This window comes from Ornithodoros turicata, chromosome 6 (genome assembly GCF_037126465.1).
Source record: "Ornithodoros turicata isolate Travis chromosome 6, ASM3712646v1, whole genome shotgun sequence".
NCBI lineage: Eukaryota > Metazoa > Arthropoda > Arachnida > Ixodida > Argasidae > Ornithodoros > Ornithodoros turicata.
In genome coordinates this window covers 49,992,093-50,010,633 of record NC_088206.1, presented here as the reverse complement: position 1 = coordinate 50,010,633, position 18,541 = coordinate 49,992,093, and the positions used below count along the sequence as shown (strand labels likewise).

The window sequence follows — 18,541 nt, the reverse complement described above, 5'->3', positions numbered from 1 at the left end:
TTCATCTTTCATAGGAAGACATGTTTGTAAACAGTACAGGCTCTTGTCCACAGCCGGAGAGCTGTCAGTCCGCCGGGGGGAGATGGGGCACAATGCCCACCCCCGGCACAAAAGCTTTAGGCTACAGGGTACGGTACCCCTGCTTCATGCACAGAGGTTGAGCGAGGTGTCTGGGATTACGTGCAATGAGGCAATTTTTATAAAACTGTTATGTTCACTCGCATGACGCATGCAATTTTTTTTAATATCCCTCACAACGTCCATCTTGAGTGCCAGCTGGATAGACTACTCAGAGGGGTCCTAGCCCACCTGGGAAAGTGCCAGGGGGCCTCAGGCCCCCACACAATTTGGCACCTATGCTCAGCTCGTGTTTGTCATTTTGCGCTAATGCCCTTTTTACTTTTTAATGTTGTTTCCTGTACTGATGCACTGGGAACACGATTACCCCCCCCCCCCCCAAGAAAAAATACTCATAAATATTTTGAAAATTGTCTTCAGCATGAAAATTTGGGGGTCATATGCTTGAATAACACCAGAAAAATGTTGAAGCTGCCATTGGAAAAATCTCTGGTTTGTACGGATTTTGTGTTTTGTGTGACAGAGGACATGTGGCTGCCAAAATTCCCCACTCATTAAACATAGGGTGATACTGCCTTCTTCACTCTGTTCATGTTCACTGTTTGTACTCAACCTCTTTTGTCACTAATGCCGAGACCACACGGAAATGCACATGATGAACTTCAATGTTGCTTTTGCCCATATTGTGAGCCCAACAAACAAGGTCATGAACTTAGCGAACAGGAGGCACTGTCTGTCAACGTGCTTGCATAGCATTTAGTATAGTGGTAACAGTTATGAAGATCATCCATTATATCGTACAGAAGCATACAGTGTACTAGTCGTATAATAGTAAGTACAGTGGGTAGGAAACAGTGTAAGAACAGTTCCAAAATGCGTTTTTTTAACAAGAGCCAACATTGCTATTTTGCTACAACTAAAGTCAATTAATTAATTTGGTAATTGTAGAATCAAACAAGAGTGATATTTGTGTAGAAGTAGAGAACATCACAAGCCACAGCAGTTACCTTTGAAATGCTGTCATTTGGCCAGTACTTCTCCTGGTACCCTTTGAGCCCTGGTGGAATGCTGTCCTGTGGAGTAACCAATGATCAGGCACACACTAGCACTGTACATCTACAAACAAGCATTCTCCCGTTATAATGTAACTAATGTAATCTAGAGGTGAAATACTTATTAAAAAGAATATATAATGATACACAAAGAAGAAACAAAGTACAGTGAAACCAGTCTATAACGATATTGACGGTAATCGCGAATTTCATCGTTATACGGGGTACATCGTTGAACGATGGTTAACCTAAATAGCGCGTTCCCGAAAAGTCGTGAGCCACCCGTGTAGCAAAAGAAAAAGAAACATATGCTTAAAAAAAAAAAAAAAAAAGAACGCGAAGCTGTGTGCCATCGCACTGGCTTGGGAAAACAGCGACCAGAACTCGTGGAGGGAACCAGGCAACATATCAGGACAACTTCTGCCAACATTACACATCACCGTTCCGCAACTCGGCTTCACCTAACGCCTGGGTGCTTTAGGAGAAGCTCGCTTTCGAACACTGTCGCGCGACTCGCGGATGGAAAGCACGTGCTGGGCCTTTTGAATCATCTCGCGAATTTGAGCAGCATTGACCAAATACGGAGGTACAAAAGTGTTACCACCGACCTCTTTCACTGACAGCATTATGTCACGTCGAGACTGGGAGGTACCCGGGTCCGAATCCCGGTGCCGGCTGTGCTGTCTGGGATTTTTCCTGGGTTTTCCTCAGACGCTTTCAGACATATGTCGGCACAGTTCACTTAGAAGTCGGCCCAGGACGCACATTCCCTCAGGGCGTAAGTCGTGACGTTGCCCACCTCAGTGAGGCCGACAACGGCGAGCCCTTTCACCATCACCATCATCACCACCACCACCACCACCACCACCACTGACAGCATTGGAAAACGAACAGCCGCTGTTTTTTTTTTTGTTGCCTCAATTTTTATTTTGGTTTAATTCTTTTGATACGATTTTTTTCGGCTACCTCGTGAGATTCGTATCATCAAGATTCTACTGTATCTTATCGCGGCGGTTATCGCAGCGAGGTTACGCGCACGGGACAGCGTCCAACATCGTTATACGAGTATACTCGGAACCGCGCGGTCTCCATCGCTGTACGCGGGTCGTTTCCCCGTAGACAAAATATAGTATATTTTGACGGCAAAATCATAAACGATCGTTTTACGAGGGATATCGGTATACGAGATATCGTTATCCGCGGGTTTTACTGTATCAAAATGAGAAGAAACAAATTATTTTGTTGTGGTCTCTATTATTGTCACTTCTTATGCCACCTAATTGCTCGGTTTTCTTGGTTTATATCATTTGATTTGCTCCGCCCCCCCCCCCCTTCTCTCTCTCTTGGTTTTGTGCTTCTCATTAGGTTTTAATCTCTCACTGACTGGCATTTTCAAGTTTTTTTTTTATGTTCACATTTGTTCTTCCCCAGGACACGAGTACCAGATCATGACTTTGTCAAGGCTAACATCTCCATGGATTTTCTCATTGTCCAATCAAATGTCCAGTCTAATCCAGTCAAATCAATCATTGTGCAACCAAACCAGTCGTGCATGACATACACAAAAAATAGCGCACTTCATTCGTGTTGATATGTACGTAATCACTCAATAATGTTTAGGCTATTCCTTATTTTGCATTTCCAAGTAATATTAGAGATGTAACAAACTTTCGACGATTTTTCACGACATCATGACATCGAGGTCCAGTTGTATAACCAATGGTCACTTCCACTTTTTCTAGAAGGGTACGCCTGTGAACTTTGTGTAAATTAAACTATCGTAATGAACTGCAAAGTGTATAAGGAAAGCAACTGAGTTGGACCATCATAAATGAGAAGAACGCACCTCACTGCATGTCGTCACTGAGCAATCCCTCAGGGCACAACGGCTGTCATCCGACCAAAAGGGACACGGTCGGTTCAGATTGACCTGGATTAATCAGAAATATTACACATAATTTGACATAACGGCTTTACAATGAAAATATGTACACATTCATATATAGTATAAAGACATAATTCTTGTGAACTTTTGGGCTTGTCCATTTGACATCATCCACCAAGAGCACACTGATGGGTCAATACTGGGCAGAGTGGTTGACGAGTGGCGGCTGACATAGAGCTCTGCACGGGCCGACTTTTCCGGGCCAGACCCAGCCCGGGCGCATCGAAAAATGGCCCGGCCCAATAAGTAGAGCACGGCATGGAATTTCCAGTTGTGACTTACGCCTTTCTTGCGATAACCAAACGAATTTATTAATAAATTTATAAGAGAGCATACCAACTGCAGTTTAACACCGCGACAGCACGAGACTAAAGTCCAGAGCAGACGTGTGCAAGCCCGTTATTGTTACACTACAAGCTTTTGTGGAGCTAGGGGCCGGACGTTCGAGGACTCCTGCTTCCAATCGCTACCCTTCTCACCAAGCTTTGCAAGCGTGATTGTGAAAGATGTGAGGAGTCATGAGCAGCGCGACGTGGCCTTGAGGAGGTAGCTACGGGGTCAAACCATACGCATAATGGCAGCATCCTTTGTTTTTTGCAAACATGTGTACAGGAATGACGCAAGCACATGATCATATGAACTAATAGTCCTGGACTCCTGCATGGTGCAGAATTAGCTGTGCGACCCGGCCGTGCTCACAGATACATGTTTGTTGGCCCGGGCAGAGCTCTATGCTGACATCAGGACCCTTCTGGTTGGTGCTGACATGTTTCATTACATAAGTTCATGAACATCATGAAGCACATGCATGGGATTCGTATGTCTGCTGTACACACGCATGGTGTGTCAGGTCCGTATTTCCAAAATGAAAATGTTATGGAATGACTAAACGTTCCACTACGATCGAAAACATGTTTTTGTACTGCTCCTTTAAAGTCACACTGCCGTTCAGTCACATTCCCACATACCGTCATACTGTAACAAATTCCCAGCTTAAATTTAGGGGTTTCACCGAGTAAGAGGGGGTCTGCGAGGTTTAAAATAAATAAATAAATTACGTTAACTTAATTATTTAATGTTATAGACCAACTGTAAGAAATTTCATGTAATGCTTCGGCATATGCCAAACATACTGTTATATGAAGTTTCTTGAATGTATGCGACATAAATAATAGGAAAGACATAAACTCTATATGTCAAAAAGAACATCATATCTCAAAACTGATCTTCAAACACAGCAGGCATCATTACATCTTGGCATACACGACGTGTATTCCAATTCGTGAACGCGTACGTATTACGCGTTCAGGAAACACAAGCAATATACCACCTAATACCACCTTGCCGCTTGTGGGGCTATTTGTCGTTACAAAAGAAAAAGTTTGCTTTTGCCATCATCCTTATTAAGAATTTTCACATGATAATTGTGTGTGATACCGACGTATTTTTGCTCCGCTTCCGTTATGAAATTCGCGACGCCGTGAGCGGACTAGCTGTTACGAATAGCCGGGAGGAACTTTGAGAGAGAGAGAGAGAAAAAAAAAAAACAGACAGCGACTATAAAAGTGGTTTATTAATGACCGAATGTGACCTGTCAAAAGGAAAAAAAAAAAAAAAAAAACACGTCCCAGAAGCCGTGACCCGCACGTGCCCCCATGCGTTCGCTCGAGCTTGTTATTCTGACTTGAGGAGGACATGACAGTATACGTAACGCACAGATGTAACGCGAGCGCGCACTACGTGTGCATGCACAGGGTGCTTTGCTGCGCCCACATGTGTTGCAACGAGGCTGTATCTGCACGCAGCAAGCACATATAATATCATTATAAAAACGCGAAACACTGGAATACGCTGAAAAACAGCTTTTGGCAGGACAACATACTCAAACGACAAAAGGGCAATAGCAGGGTGGTATCACGACGAATAACCACAGTTACACAGGGTCAAAATCCCAAGACGTTCAAAATCCCAAACCGGCACAACCAAATACCAGCAACGCCTAGAACACGCGCTGGGACCTTTAGTCAGCAAACCTGGGCCGCATTACTCGCCACTTCTCAGCTTCGCAAATTCGCGTTTGCTCCGCGCCCTCGTCAGCACTATGCTACAGGCCAATGGCCATGGCGCAAGTGAACAAAATAAAACAAAAATAAATAAATAAAGGTCATTGGTTTGTAGTGGCTCAATCGCCGTCGCCAACAGTCGTGCTGCACGAGAGCGCGTGCCGAGATATGGTGCATCATCTACAAAGTTTGCAATACAAATAATAAAACATTCTGTTCTTCATGTATCGTCCATTCGCTGCTTGTGTTAATTTTGTTGGAGAACGCCACGAAAATATTGTATGGAAAAATTCTGAATACTTTGGTCACCATGCTGTCTTCGTTTCTTTTTGCCGATAGCGAAGACATTCATATGAGTGCGGTGTTTGCGCACTGGGTCGTCATCAGCGATGCCTTCCTTATTTAAGATCGCAAAAGAATTATTTCCAACACGAACGTCACACATCCAAAACATTTTCGTCGTTCAATTCCCTCTCCCAACGCCGACGATCACAGGCGCACGGGCTGACGGGGAACTGCTCTTCAGCTCCACCAGCACGCGTGGCTCAGTGGTTACAGTGCTGGCCATGTCACGTCGAGACTGGGAGATACCCGGGTTCGAATTCTGTGTTGTCTGGGGTTTTTCCCGAGTTTTCCTCAGACGCTTTCAGACATAAGTCGGCACAGGCCCCCTAGAAGTCGGCCCCGGACGCACAGGGCGTTAGTAGTTACGTTGCCCACTTCTGTTAGGCCGCACCAGCGCTCGCCACGCGAAGCGTACCACGTGGCCTGCCTGCTGCCATGGTGAAGGGCAGAGTCAACTTACGAAGTAACGTGGCTGTGGACACGCCCCTGAACTAACCGAGGTCTGATTACCCCATAAACTAACCAACATCGCTTCGTTTTCTGCAGCTCCAGCCATAGCTCCAGTGCGTCCGCCCTGCTAAGCATTTCCTTCTGATATCCCTGATATCCTGTTATGAAACACGGTATTCTCAGACCTTTGATATTGCGATTTGAGATTTTGGTTATGTTGGTTTTGAACGCTGGGTTATTGTGGTAATCCCCAGCGGCGCGTGGGTTCCCAGCGCCCAGGGCGAGCCCCCGTGTGTCGCGCCCCCAAACAAGACACATAACAGGAATGCATCAGAATCTCCCTCTAACCCCACCCATCCAGTAGAAAGCGCTTCATGGACTTTGCGCTTCGGTTGCTTCACTTTGAGAATATGCGCTGCTGTCTCATCGCACACTGCCGAAACACACAAGATGCAATTTTACATCGGCGTGGTGTATACGGCGCGTGAGTCGGATCCGTCCCCTTTGAGGCGCGCAGAATATCGTTCCAACAGCGCCCAATGTTAAAAATTGAGATTTTTTTCAAGTGATAAACAGTTTAGCTGTTTTTATTTCAAACTTTTTTTTTCTCCCTGTCGATAATTTGCGTCCCCAAAAAATCTTGCGCCCGGGGCGACCGCCTCTACGGCCCCCCTCACGCTTCGCCACTGGCATATCCCAAGGGCTCCGGCGAGCCTGGTACACGATGAGAGTGATATGACCCGAGACAGAAAAGGCGCGAGACAACTGCAACACGATCTCAAAATTAAGATGTTGTTTGTCTTGCTTCTTCCCTGTCTCAGATTACCTTTCACACTCAAATGAAATGCGCGGCTGATTGCGGTTGTCAAGAGCGATGCATCCACAAAATCTGCCAAGTGTACTTACAAACCGGCACGTTCCCTGATGCACAGTGATTTGTCCAGACACCCCTACATATATCCCCTACACATACACCCCTCATATGTTTGTCGACCCCCATCCCTTTTCATTTCCTGTGCACACCCCATGGCCCATAGAGGGGTGTCTTTGTTACTTGAGATTTAGACATATGTCGGCAATGACACAAAGAGCTGTTACAAAGCAACTGTAATAATGACTCCCTCCCCAATGTTTTGCAAGGTTTCTAGCTTGTCATTGCTCGAGCGTGGCCTCAAACTGTCAAAATACAAAAACCTCCGAAGTCGGACAACTCCCCATGTCGGACGCGATTTCATTGCACCGGCAAGCTCCCATTGAAACTACATGGGGACTAAATTCTCTATGTCTGACACACACCTATCCCAGAAGGAGGACAGTGTTTCCCCTGCCTAGTACTGCAAAACCCTGACCAAATTATGTCAATCTCTGCCCATCTTTGCACCGAAAAGACCCAAAATGAGCCAGTGCCCTTGTTCACTTTTTTCCCCCTATACTGGTCTCAGCATTTTTGTTGTTTTAGTTTTTGGACTCCAAAAAGGGGTACTGTCAGTCTACATTGTAACTATTCTTTAGTGTGAGCGCTTGTCTTCCGTTTGGCCAGAGCCTTCGAACGTGCACTGCACCAAGGCAATCAAAAGTGGGCTGACGCTTCAGGTTTACGGTTTAAACTCTCAAGCAAGCTGGACGCTGCTCGAAAAGCTCCAAGGGTAATGTCATTGAGTGGATTCCGCACGGAATTGAATCTACCAAAATCGGCAATGATTATCAGTAATGAAGAGGGGTACCAGGTACCACTAATGACCATGAATTGAAGAATGGGGACATTTCTGGCAACACAGCAGTGTTCTTTTCCTTTTTTTTTTTTTTTTGTTTCCCTGTAACTCGGACACCTACCTAAGTATAGGACACATTTCAGCTGCACCGCGGGTGTCCAAGATAGGGAGATTCCACTTTGACTGTATATCCCACCTGCATTATTGGAGCACCCGTCTCTAGCGTAAGTCAAGCGCGCTTTGTCAAAAAATGAGTGTTGGGAACCGGAAGGAGCGTCTGCCACGTCAGATGATATAGCATGACGATGTACGCCTATGTGTATACCACAACAAGTTCTACGCGTTTATGATATTTCGTATTTCCCGCAGACCAAGTTTTTGTTTGTTTATGCTCCTTGTCTACCTGCATAGAAATGCCAACTCGTGACCTTTTCCCCAAAAACCTTATATAGAAGCTGTGGACCGTATCATTTCCTTGAGCACGAGGGTGTGGCAAAGACAGACACAAGACACAACCAGACAGGACTACGCATATGCTGCCTTTTAGAAGCAGTCTTCCATTCGTAAAGAAGTGCGTAGAGTGCAAACAAAGTGCACGACAAGTGCCGCCACACACTATAGACCTCAATCGAATAGAGACCTCTTTTTTTCTCTCTCTCTCTCTCATATTCGGAGGGTGTCTTTCGGAGTGTATTATTTTACGCGAATTTTTTTATTTTTTGCAACTGAGTTAATATCTGGCATTCGGAGGGGAACAAAAACGACGACAGCGAAATGATGTACCCACAAAAGAATGTGAAGCTGCCTTGAAAAAAGTGGCGGATCCAAAGGGGGGGGGGGATCCCCCCCCCAAAAAAAAACGTCAGTTTATACATTGGATTTCCCTCTCTACCCTCCCCCATTACGCGCTCCGACAAAGGAATCGCCGCCCCCCGAACCCTGCTGGAAAAACTGTCTGGACCCGCCCCTGCTTGAAAAACGCATGTCGTGCGACAGAACTTCCAGACAGTTCCAGTACTGGGAAATGGCTTCAAAATGCCCTCATATCGAGTCATTAAATGGGGTGCCCTATTTAGTGACTCCAATGTCGAGGTTCCTTATAGGGAAGGATTGAGTTAAACTGCATTACACTGATGCCCCCGGGCAATGTTAAGTGAACGACTGTTGCACAGTGGATTTGGGTCCAAGAGAGGCATTCTTCCCTGTAGCGGGGAAATCCCATCAAACAGTCATCAGAGCATATGGCTTTTCTTGTTGAGTTCTCTGTTACACCCAAAAGCGGAGTTTCTCGGATAAATGTGAATAACTTTAAATTTTGCCTGTGTATGTTATTTGCACTTATTCTATGGTACACAAAACGTTTTACAGACGTCGGAGCAGATGCAGCATTTTCGTGAACTCCCGCGGCACTTTTTCGAATGGAATGCCCGAGTGTAGTACAAAGGTTGCATCTCCGCTGAATCGGATGCGGGGACTTGCACGGTCCGCTAGCCCGATCGGAGGTAGCTTGGTAATACCCACCCGAATTCGGTTTATTTAGTATTTGTTCGTCTCATTAGAACTGAAAAAAAAAAATCGATTTTTCTGTAGGAAATAGATGCTGAAAAATACCCACCGAATTTCCTTAAAAATAAATGTCGAATACCGGGAACCCTAGATACGATTGCTATGGCGACAGCAGACGGGAAGCGATCTTTCATTCGCTTTTCTTTTTTCTTTTTTTTTGTTTGTTTGCACATTTAGAAGTTCATCATACAGGGTGTTTTTTATAACGCCTTTAGAGAATTTTTATAAAACTGATATGAGATCAGCATAGATGTCATTTTTGCAGTTGAGTTCTACGGCCAGGCGGATATCCTCTCGAAGAAAGTATGGAACTAAAAGACGACTAATTACCTAAAATTCATTAATTAACTCTTTAATTATAGGGGATTTCGGGCAAAAGCGAGATTTTGTAGTTGCATACTTTCTTCGAGAGGATGTCCGCCTGGCCGTAGAATCCAACTGCAAAAACGACATATGCTGCTCTCATAGCTTTTTATAAAAATTCTGTAAAGGCTAAAACAGAAAATAATAATAATAACACCCCGTATGGGATGATAACTGCCGGTGAAACGAATAATTTGTGCCGAATAGTTTTTGTGCAAAAAGAGAAGAAAAATCCGAATGTGCGGTTTGACTTTGGCCGTTTTTGCACGTGCATGCTTCCTAACTTAAAAAGATACTCTTGCGAAGCTTTTGTATTCAATAGCATACACCCTAGCCAACAACGAAGTCCTAAAATTTGGTGCGTGGCGGGTGTGTATATATATATATATATATATATAGATAGGGGAGAAAAGACACCAGAGACTGAAGTAGGGAGTAGGGGAAGTTATTTATTAAGCTGGCATTTAAACTAAGGGTCTGGGGAAGTCTACGTTTCGGCGGAAGCTCCGCCTTCTTCGGGACTGAGACGAAAATCTATGTACAAGGTCTTTTAAAAGGTTACAAAAGTGTCGTCACAGTTGGTACAATTCCACTGCGAGGCAGTCGTCAGTGAGGCATCTTCCAGAACATGACTCACTGACGACTGCCTCGCAGTGGAATTGTACCAACTGTGACGACACTTTTGTAACCTTTTAAAAGACCTTGTACATAGATTTTCGTCTCAGTCCCGAAGAAGGCGGAGCTTCCGCCGAAACGTAGACTTCCCCAGACCCTTAGTTTAAATGCCAGCTTAATAAATAACTTCCCCTACTCCCTACTTCAGTCTCTGGTGTCTTTTCTCCCCTATCTATATTCAACATCCTGGTCGTTCGAACCTAAATTTTTATAGCGTATATATATATATATATATATATATATATGATTGAACATGAACAGATACGTGATTAAAAACATGGCGAACATCGTTTCCATGGTTATGGCCGATGAAAGTTTGGCTGCGGATGACAGTATGACAGTACACTCGCAACGAAATCTAGATAAAGAAATGCCTCCCGTCTTTTCCTCTCCCACTACGTAGACATATAACCCTCGCTGCAGACGATTTCAAACACCGGCTTTCTGTGGCTAGAAGTGGCTGCCCATGCCGCTGGTCGCCATTCCTACGGCCGACGAAGCACGGTCCTGATTGACACTTGGTCTGTTACAGTGTTTCGCCTGATGTGAACGGAAAACCGGCATCACGGATACCGAAACTCATGTGGCTCTGACGGCACGGTAGGCGTCTCCGCCAGTGAGAAAGCGCGAAAGAGGTCACGTGCTCACAATTACCAATGGGAATGACCAGAGCTTGACGAGAGTACGCGTGCTCAAGAGTTTTTATCTCGCTAAGTGCGACACGTTTTTCCTCAATACTCCAGCGTGCATGACGTAATGAGGTGTATATTGTAACGACCGCCATACCCAGCGTCATCGTTACCTCAAGCACTGCTAGCACTACCTGTATGGTCATCATCGAGGCACGAGGGGCTCGGCAACAAAACCGATCTGCTCGTAGTTGGGGTGCAACAATATTTAATGGCTACGATCAGGCTCTGTCAGACCTTGATGGAAGGTAACCGTACTCAGGTTTGAACACATGACACAATCTTCAAGTAAGGTGCATAGGAAGGCGTGCGGGTTCGACTCCACACCCGCCATGTTTGGCTCTTTCATTATTGAGTAAAGGGCGCGCTTTTTCTTCGCCACAATAGAGAATTCGAAAATATGGACCCGAAGCGCTTTGGGGTACCAAAAAATCAGGAGTGGTCACTGAACATTGCCCGAAACCACGGAGTAAGAAGACTAGGAGATGAAACTTCACTCTCTCCCGCGACCAGAGAATGTAGAGGAGCGCGAGCTCGGCGGCCCAGAGCTCTGCGGCGGCCCGGCGGCCCGGCCCGCAGTGCCATCTGTTGCACGAGGGCGCAGAATTTCCGAAGCATGCGGTCACGTGATACTGTCGCTTGTCCGGCGGCGTGACTAAAACACGTGAAAGCACGTGAATTAAACGCTAGAAAAGAAGAAGATGAAACGCTTAACTCCTGTCGTCTGCTCAACAGAACCGAGAGGCAAGAGAATGAAATTGTTTTCTGTTGGTTTCGCTAAACAAGAAGCGCTACGTAGTTGACAAGCGTGACATTTATTGCCAAGACAAACATCGTTATCGTTCACGTTCATTAGTTTGTCATCACCCGTAGAGGCTGCCGTACGACTGGCGAAAAGCACTGCTTTCCCCATAGCCTTCCATGTAAAAGCGCAAAATGGAAGACAGCGACTGCCTTTTTTCTCTCCCCCAACGTGACAGTCTCTGGTCGCGCGCCGGCGCTTGCTTCTATGGGCTGTTTCGGTTCAGAACATGCGCAGTGACGATCCCTTATTTCTTTGGTGCCTCAAACTACTTTGTTCTAAAACTGCCTCACAGCTATAGAACGGCGCTTTCCACGTACACACGTAAAAATGTTTTCACGTACATACATAAATCTTGAAGGTATAGCCGTCAGCCACGTGAAATAAACAATGCTCCGCCACATTTTCCGTGTACTTGCTCGCTAGGTGTCGTAAACAAAGACCTGGCCAACTGCAGGCATCAATCACACGATCAAAACGTCAAATACGTTTACCTAAATACGTTGCGTAAACGACAACATGCCCCTGACGTCATAATCCTCAATAATGGCGTTGTATAGGCGCTTCACTTCGTAAGCGTCAAGCAAGCGTGGATTCTAATCTTTGCTCAAACTCCTACAAAGCAGCTTCATCAAATAGCTTCGAATAGTTCTAAAAATATGCGTGGGGTATAGTAAAACAATGTACAGGAATTTTTTTTTTCTTTTAAACGCTTTACAGAATTTTTATAATAGAGATATGGGAGTTACTCAGTTTTCGCAGATGGGTTATCTGGTCAGGTGGACATCCTGTCGGAAAGTGGCACTACTGGACGACTGATTACCTATAATTAATTAATTAACTTATTACTAAGAATTTTTCGGGAAAATGCGCGAGATAGCTGAATTGCAATGGAGCCGGTCATTACTTAGATCCACCATCTTTTTTAACAACCCTGAAACGAGCACGTACTTTGAGATATAAACCGGCAAACTACGGTATGCAAATGAGCCGAAACCGAAACGACGCACTTCTCGAGCGCTAAAGGAACGGCGGGTGTTCGCGTCGGAAGGCCACGTGTTCTGTAGGGGTGGAGCTGATTGGAGAATCAGCTGAAGGCGCTGATCTGGTGGCCAGATATAGACCGAAGCGTGTCGTTTCTGCGCTCGAGAAGTGCGTAGTTCTGGTTTCAGCTCATTTGCATATCGAAGTTTCGGCGATTTATGTCTCAAAGTACGTGCTCCTTTCCCGATTTTTATCGAAGAGTGTAGGTTCAAATAATGATTGCCTCCAATTCTGCTGTCTGGCATTTTCCAGAAAACATCTAATTAAAAAGTTAATGAATTTTAGGGAGTAAGACGTCCAGCAGTTGCGTGCGTTTTCCCACAGGATGTCCACCTCCACCTGCCCGCGTAACCCGCCTGCCAATATGGCGCATCAGTGCTGCTCTCACAGCATTGAAAAAAAAAAAAAAAACGAAATGATAAAAAAGAAACCTTGTACAACCCTTCGAATGATGATTTCGAAGCGTGATGTATTCGGCGTATCGCAGAGAATAGTGTTGAGTAGTAATTTCGCAGTTTTGTGCCCTCATTTAGGCTTGTTCAAGCGTATAAGAGACAACAAAGAAAATCGCCGCACGTGACTGCACGTGGACATAAATGCTTTTCGTGCAACTTACCTTGAAGAACCTGAAGTAATCCTTCTGCAGTAAACTCTTGAGGATCGGGTACACTTGGTAGTTATTGAAGCTGTCTATAGTGTCTATGCTGCACGAACAGTCATCCACTTTTCCCTGCAACTGAATACAGAACACGTCCGGTTAGCAAACCCTACAACATTTCACCCGAAACAGAAAACAGAGGGCGAATTTCCCGGTCCTTCAAAGAAATGCGAACAGGGATCTCGTTAAAGGGGCACTGAATGTGCGAAAAATCACCCTCGCGAAATGATAGATTGTGTTGCCTCGACACCAATACAAAGGGAACGGCCCCTGTGCTGCCTGAGGTTTTCCCTGGCCTTTCCGGCAAACTTTCCAGACGAATGTCTGCACATTCGTCTGGAATGTGCCCCCTGCACATTCGTCTGGCCCCCTGAAGTCAGCCCAAGACGCATACTAACCCCCTATCCCCCACTCCTTCCCACTGTTCTCTCTCCATCTGTCCACGTCTGTACGCCGCTCATAGCCACAGTTGCTTCGCGGCGCTAACATGAAATAAAACAAAAAGAAACAACAACAATAAAAGAAACGAGAGGCATCCCTTGCGGCGTGATTTATTAGCGAAATAACCTGCAATTTACCCTTTCCCTCTCATTCTCAAGAAGGCTGACAATACGGAGCGCTCTGTCATTGGTCTTCTCCGCAAACAATCTGTCCAATCATCACTGGAGGTCGTCTGAGTAGACCAATCCCAGGCCACTCCGCATTGTCGGCGGGGTTCCTGAGAAGGAGCGGGTAAATAGCAGGTTCTTTCGCTCACAAGTCACGAACGACGCAAGGGGTGACTCCCGTTCCTGTTGCATTACTATCAAGGTAACGGCAGGTTTCATTTCGAGAGGAGAATTGCCCCAGAAATAAATAAACAAATGAATGAAACAAAAACGTGTATTGCACTCGATCATCATGTTTTGCAGGCTGTAAACGAAATGCATTGCAGAAATTCTCATTTGCTTCTCATGCTTATCCTTGAGAATGGCCATCTTTGCTCTGTCGAGTCAATATTGAAATTTTACAGACTTACCAGCTGCCTGCTCAGTTACAACAGATGCGTGCAGATAGTTTAATATGTTCCTCGAATGCCAAAGGGCATATACGTCAACGGACAACAAATGCCGGACGATTAATACGTGAATCAAATCAAGGTATAGGACCCGTATCAAGCTTCGATAAAATACTCTGCAGATTTGCACCTCGTAATAATAATGAATAATACCGTGGAAGTATTACAGAGCAGAACTTCAAGAACAGAACTGTAATAATCATGTTTCTGGAACAATGCTCAACATATGCTCCATATGTTACAGAACTGTAGCTAAGCGAGCGAACAACAATATGTGGCTAGGTAGTGTTATCTGATTGACGACCATGTCGAAAGGTGCGAGATCACTGCACACAGCTGTCGAACTGCTGAGGTCGGAGGACCTGTCGTGTAATGTGGGCATGCTCGACAGAGCCCCAGACACATAGAAAGCTAATAAACCGCTAATAAAAGTAGCGTCTCCGTGCATTTTGTCCATTCATTCTGACCACAACAAAATGCTTCACGACTTAGCTAACCTCGTCTGAGTACAAAGCATATTGCATCTCACCGGTTCAAATATCGCACAAGCCGTCGTGTGACAACACTCTCCTTCGCAGAGCTCACGGTTTCCGGACAGCAACGAAAGTACCACCAGTGGCCAATAGCGTCCAAAGCCAGTAAGCAATGCGCGCCAACACTTCATGACACGCATGTAACACATCAGAGTAACGCAGCCGTCTGCCGACAAACCGACCCCAGAGGCAGCAACAACTCCGCAACTTCCCAAGCAAGAGCGAGGGATCCGTTTCCGATCAGTGATTTTCTGTCGTAGCGACAAAACAGCTGTACACACTTTGCGCGCAGGGCAGTCGTAGCGAGATTATTTTCCAGAAACGGTCTCCCACAAACGCAATTTCCACTGTGCAGACAATGCTCGCTGCAATGTATGTGTTCACGCGGTATGATGATCGTTACGATATTGCGGATGAAAAAGAAAAGTGCGAGCATTTCGCGCAGTTTCGTTTTTGTCGTCTGCGAAACTTCTGCAGAGCGCTGGCTCAGAAAAAGAGAAAGCAGCTTTGTTTGTCAAAGCTAAATCAACGGTTGAGACAGCCTTCTCCGGTAATCTTACCATTTCAATTAGCTCGTAACCACTACGCTCCAGATTGTCAGCAAAGTTTACGCGACTTAACTTCGGTTTCATTTGAAATGTTGGTTTTGTTTTCTTTCTGTACGAATAATGCATACGTGTACAAAGGGCTAGCGTCTATCTAATATCAGCCACATATTAGACACCAGGTGTACCGCGGATTATGACTAATATCCAGACACGTTACTACGAATTAACTCCAAACAGGTAATATTTGTCCTTGGCTGGAGCGCACATGAGTCTGGTATCGTTTGGCCTAAACGGCAGCTCCTACTGACACGTGTATATAACATCACGAAGCATCGCATGCGCTGCAAAGAAACGCGAGTAATTTTAGTAGCCATTCATAAAGTGCCTCATTGGTCTCGGGACGAAGAAGGACGTGGGCCCTGGCAAACATTAGGGAACCTGAACACTAGCTCCCTCTGTGTACACACACACAGAGGGAGCTAATATTCAGGCACCACGCAGCGTTTAGCGAATCGGCGCGGGCAATAGACGACTTCAGGAAATTCCATGAAGCTTAGCGCTTTCCGTTCGGTGCGTTCCCTCTGCTTTGTGGTCTTTGGTACCACCGTGGTAACAGAAAATGAACACTCTGCGAGAGGCCAGACACTATCAATGGACATACGAATCGCTATTTTGTCGTGAGTAGGAATAACGCGTCCTTTATGCCCGGTACGAAATTGTAACATATAGCGCTTTGTCGGCTAAGTACTTCGCGTGCGTGATTGACGGTGACCGTGGTTATTCCTCCTCTCAATGCATTCCTCGAAGCCTTTATAGTGCATTAATTCCGTACATGAAGTCTGAACGATTAAGCAAACGAACGCACCTAGCCACGTGAGTGTCTCTAGCAAAATTCAGCGAGAAATCGTGAATTCGTTGAACGTTTCATGCTGTCGAAGAATCTATAAACACTTTGTTGTTAACTTCGCTGTTTACTTTCATTGTCCCTTTCATTGCTCACTGTAATGGTGCGCGTTGGGAGCAGCAGCTCCTTGCGGAAGGTCATATTATCGATTGTAGTGCGTAGTGTTCTTCGTATGTTATCCAAACGTCCGACCTCCTCAGTGTCCCTTATTTAGTTAGCCTGCACTTGACTAGTACCGGTGAAATACGTATTGAAGCTGGTGTGCACCTGGCCCGAATTATGCTTATCCCAAACAGTGCAGGTTGGTTACACTGAGTAACTGTACGAGAGGTGCCATCACACCGTTACATAGATAATGCGAACATAAAAGGGGGTCGTACGAGAAAACCCACCAATACGACGAATTCTATGACGCACTTGGTGCTTTGTGGCGACTGCTATGCAGTCGTGCGAAAGAACCGGGCTGGTGCTGGTCTGTGTGGCTGCATGGTCTTCCGCTCTGATGCCAATACAGACAGGAAGAACCGGAAGGTTGCACCAGTGATTTATCCGGACCCCCCTACAAACCCCGAACACCACCCCCAAATGGTAGGCAACACCTCCTAATTTTTTTTACCTGTGTACTGCCTGCAGGGGGTGCCCCTGCTATTTCAGCTTTAGACGCATGTCGGCAATGATATGTTAAGCTGTTATGACGTAGCTAGAATAATGACCCCCCCCCCCCCCCAATTTTCTGCAACACCCCTCCGTGCTTGTGACTCTGGATAAACCACTGGGCTGCACGTAGGGATTGCTTGTGTCACAGGCATCCGTCGAACGTAAACCAAATAGTAACAATAAAAAGTCAGACAGCGGCGGGACTTGAACCATGCATCTCTCGATTGCCAATCTCTCTTGGAGGCTGGTATATAGAATGTATATTTGTTACAATTCAAATGTTGGTTTTGTATGTGATCGCCCATTGGTTATTAGTTTCATTACGCTGTTTTCACGTGCTTGTAATGTCCGGTCAATTTTCTTTTTTTTTTTTTGTCCCTTTGTCCTCTCCACCCCCGTGTAACGCCCTCATGGGCCCCTGAGGTGTACCGAAATAAATAAATAATTCGAAAAAGCGATGTCGTGCCAGGTGGGTTGAAAATACCTGTAACTCGCGGTTTATTCGACTTCACATAATTTCGGGTAGATTTGCACGTCAGGTGAGTCGGTTTATATTTCTGTGACGACATGTTACACGTGCTGCATCACTGCGGATAATTTCGACCGCATGCGCCGGCAATCTCCGACATGCGGTGCTGGAAGCAAATGTTTGCTGGAGTGCCCAGAGGTTCCTCTCCGCACAGGAACCCTATTCTCCTCGCGAATACCACCTCCTCAAGCTCAAGGTAATGATACCGTCCACATGTTCTATATGTTCTAACAATTTGGAGGGAATGCTCGAATTATCGCTTTACTCGAAGTCTCACGTTGTCTCAGCTGGAACGGACGCGTTTCGAATCCGGTTATTACAAGTGTCCTGCAGGGCTGCCAGAGGATTCCGTTTAGTGCGAAGTGCGAGCCGGCGAAAGTTTGTAGGGGTCTCTTTGATATCATTGCTTTGCCGTTCTGATGCTTCAATTGCCGGTAGATGAACCCGGTTAACCAGATAAATAAATATAAATAAATAAGTCAAAAAGCGGGTTTCAAAAAGGGCTTGGGAACATTTAGCGCGCGGTTCATCCAGAAACGAAAGCACGGGGGAGCTGATTATACAGTTACGTTGCAACAGCGCTTTATCTACAATTGCCACCATGCATCTAAAGCTGAAAAAACAAAGCCCCTCTTCCCTGGAGGGAGTGCACAGGAAAGGAAGAGAGGGTGCGTCGATAAATCACTGCATTTAGCTCCTCTTTCTTGGTGCATTCGCTAGTTACTACTATTAGGAGGCCTTTCAGCTATTTCTCCCACACAGGGTTTGGCGACAGGTAACACCTACGTCGTGTGGCGCCGACGACTACATGTTATCTCGACATCCTGAACGTTACTTGACGCATGTGACGAGATCAGCTTTATCAGAATCT

General features: G+C 45.7%; 1 protein-coding gene across 4 annotated transcripts in view; it reads right to left on the bottom strand.

Moving 5' to 3' along the window:
• Positions 1-18,541, bottom strand: part of LOC135396648 (ero1-like protein) — a 41,664-nt gene that overhangs the window by 19,217 nt on the left and 3,906 nt on the right. For 2 of the 4 annotated variants that reach the window (XM_064627738.1, XM_064627737.1), the window contains exons 2-4: positions 13,401-13,520; positions 2,977-3,060; positions 1,086-1,151 (exon numbers count right to left, since the gene is read on the bottom strand). In XM_064627738.1, the coding sequence (XP_064483808.1) occupies positions 1,086-1,151; positions 2,977-3,060; positions 13,401-13,520 (270 nt within the window). Of the gene's footprint in view, positions 1-1,085; positions 1,152-2,976; positions 3,061-13,400; positions 13,521-15,028; positions 15,416-18,541 lie in introns of those variants that run through there. The other 2 variants (XM_064627735.1, XM_064627736.1) reach the window with 2 other exon arrangements.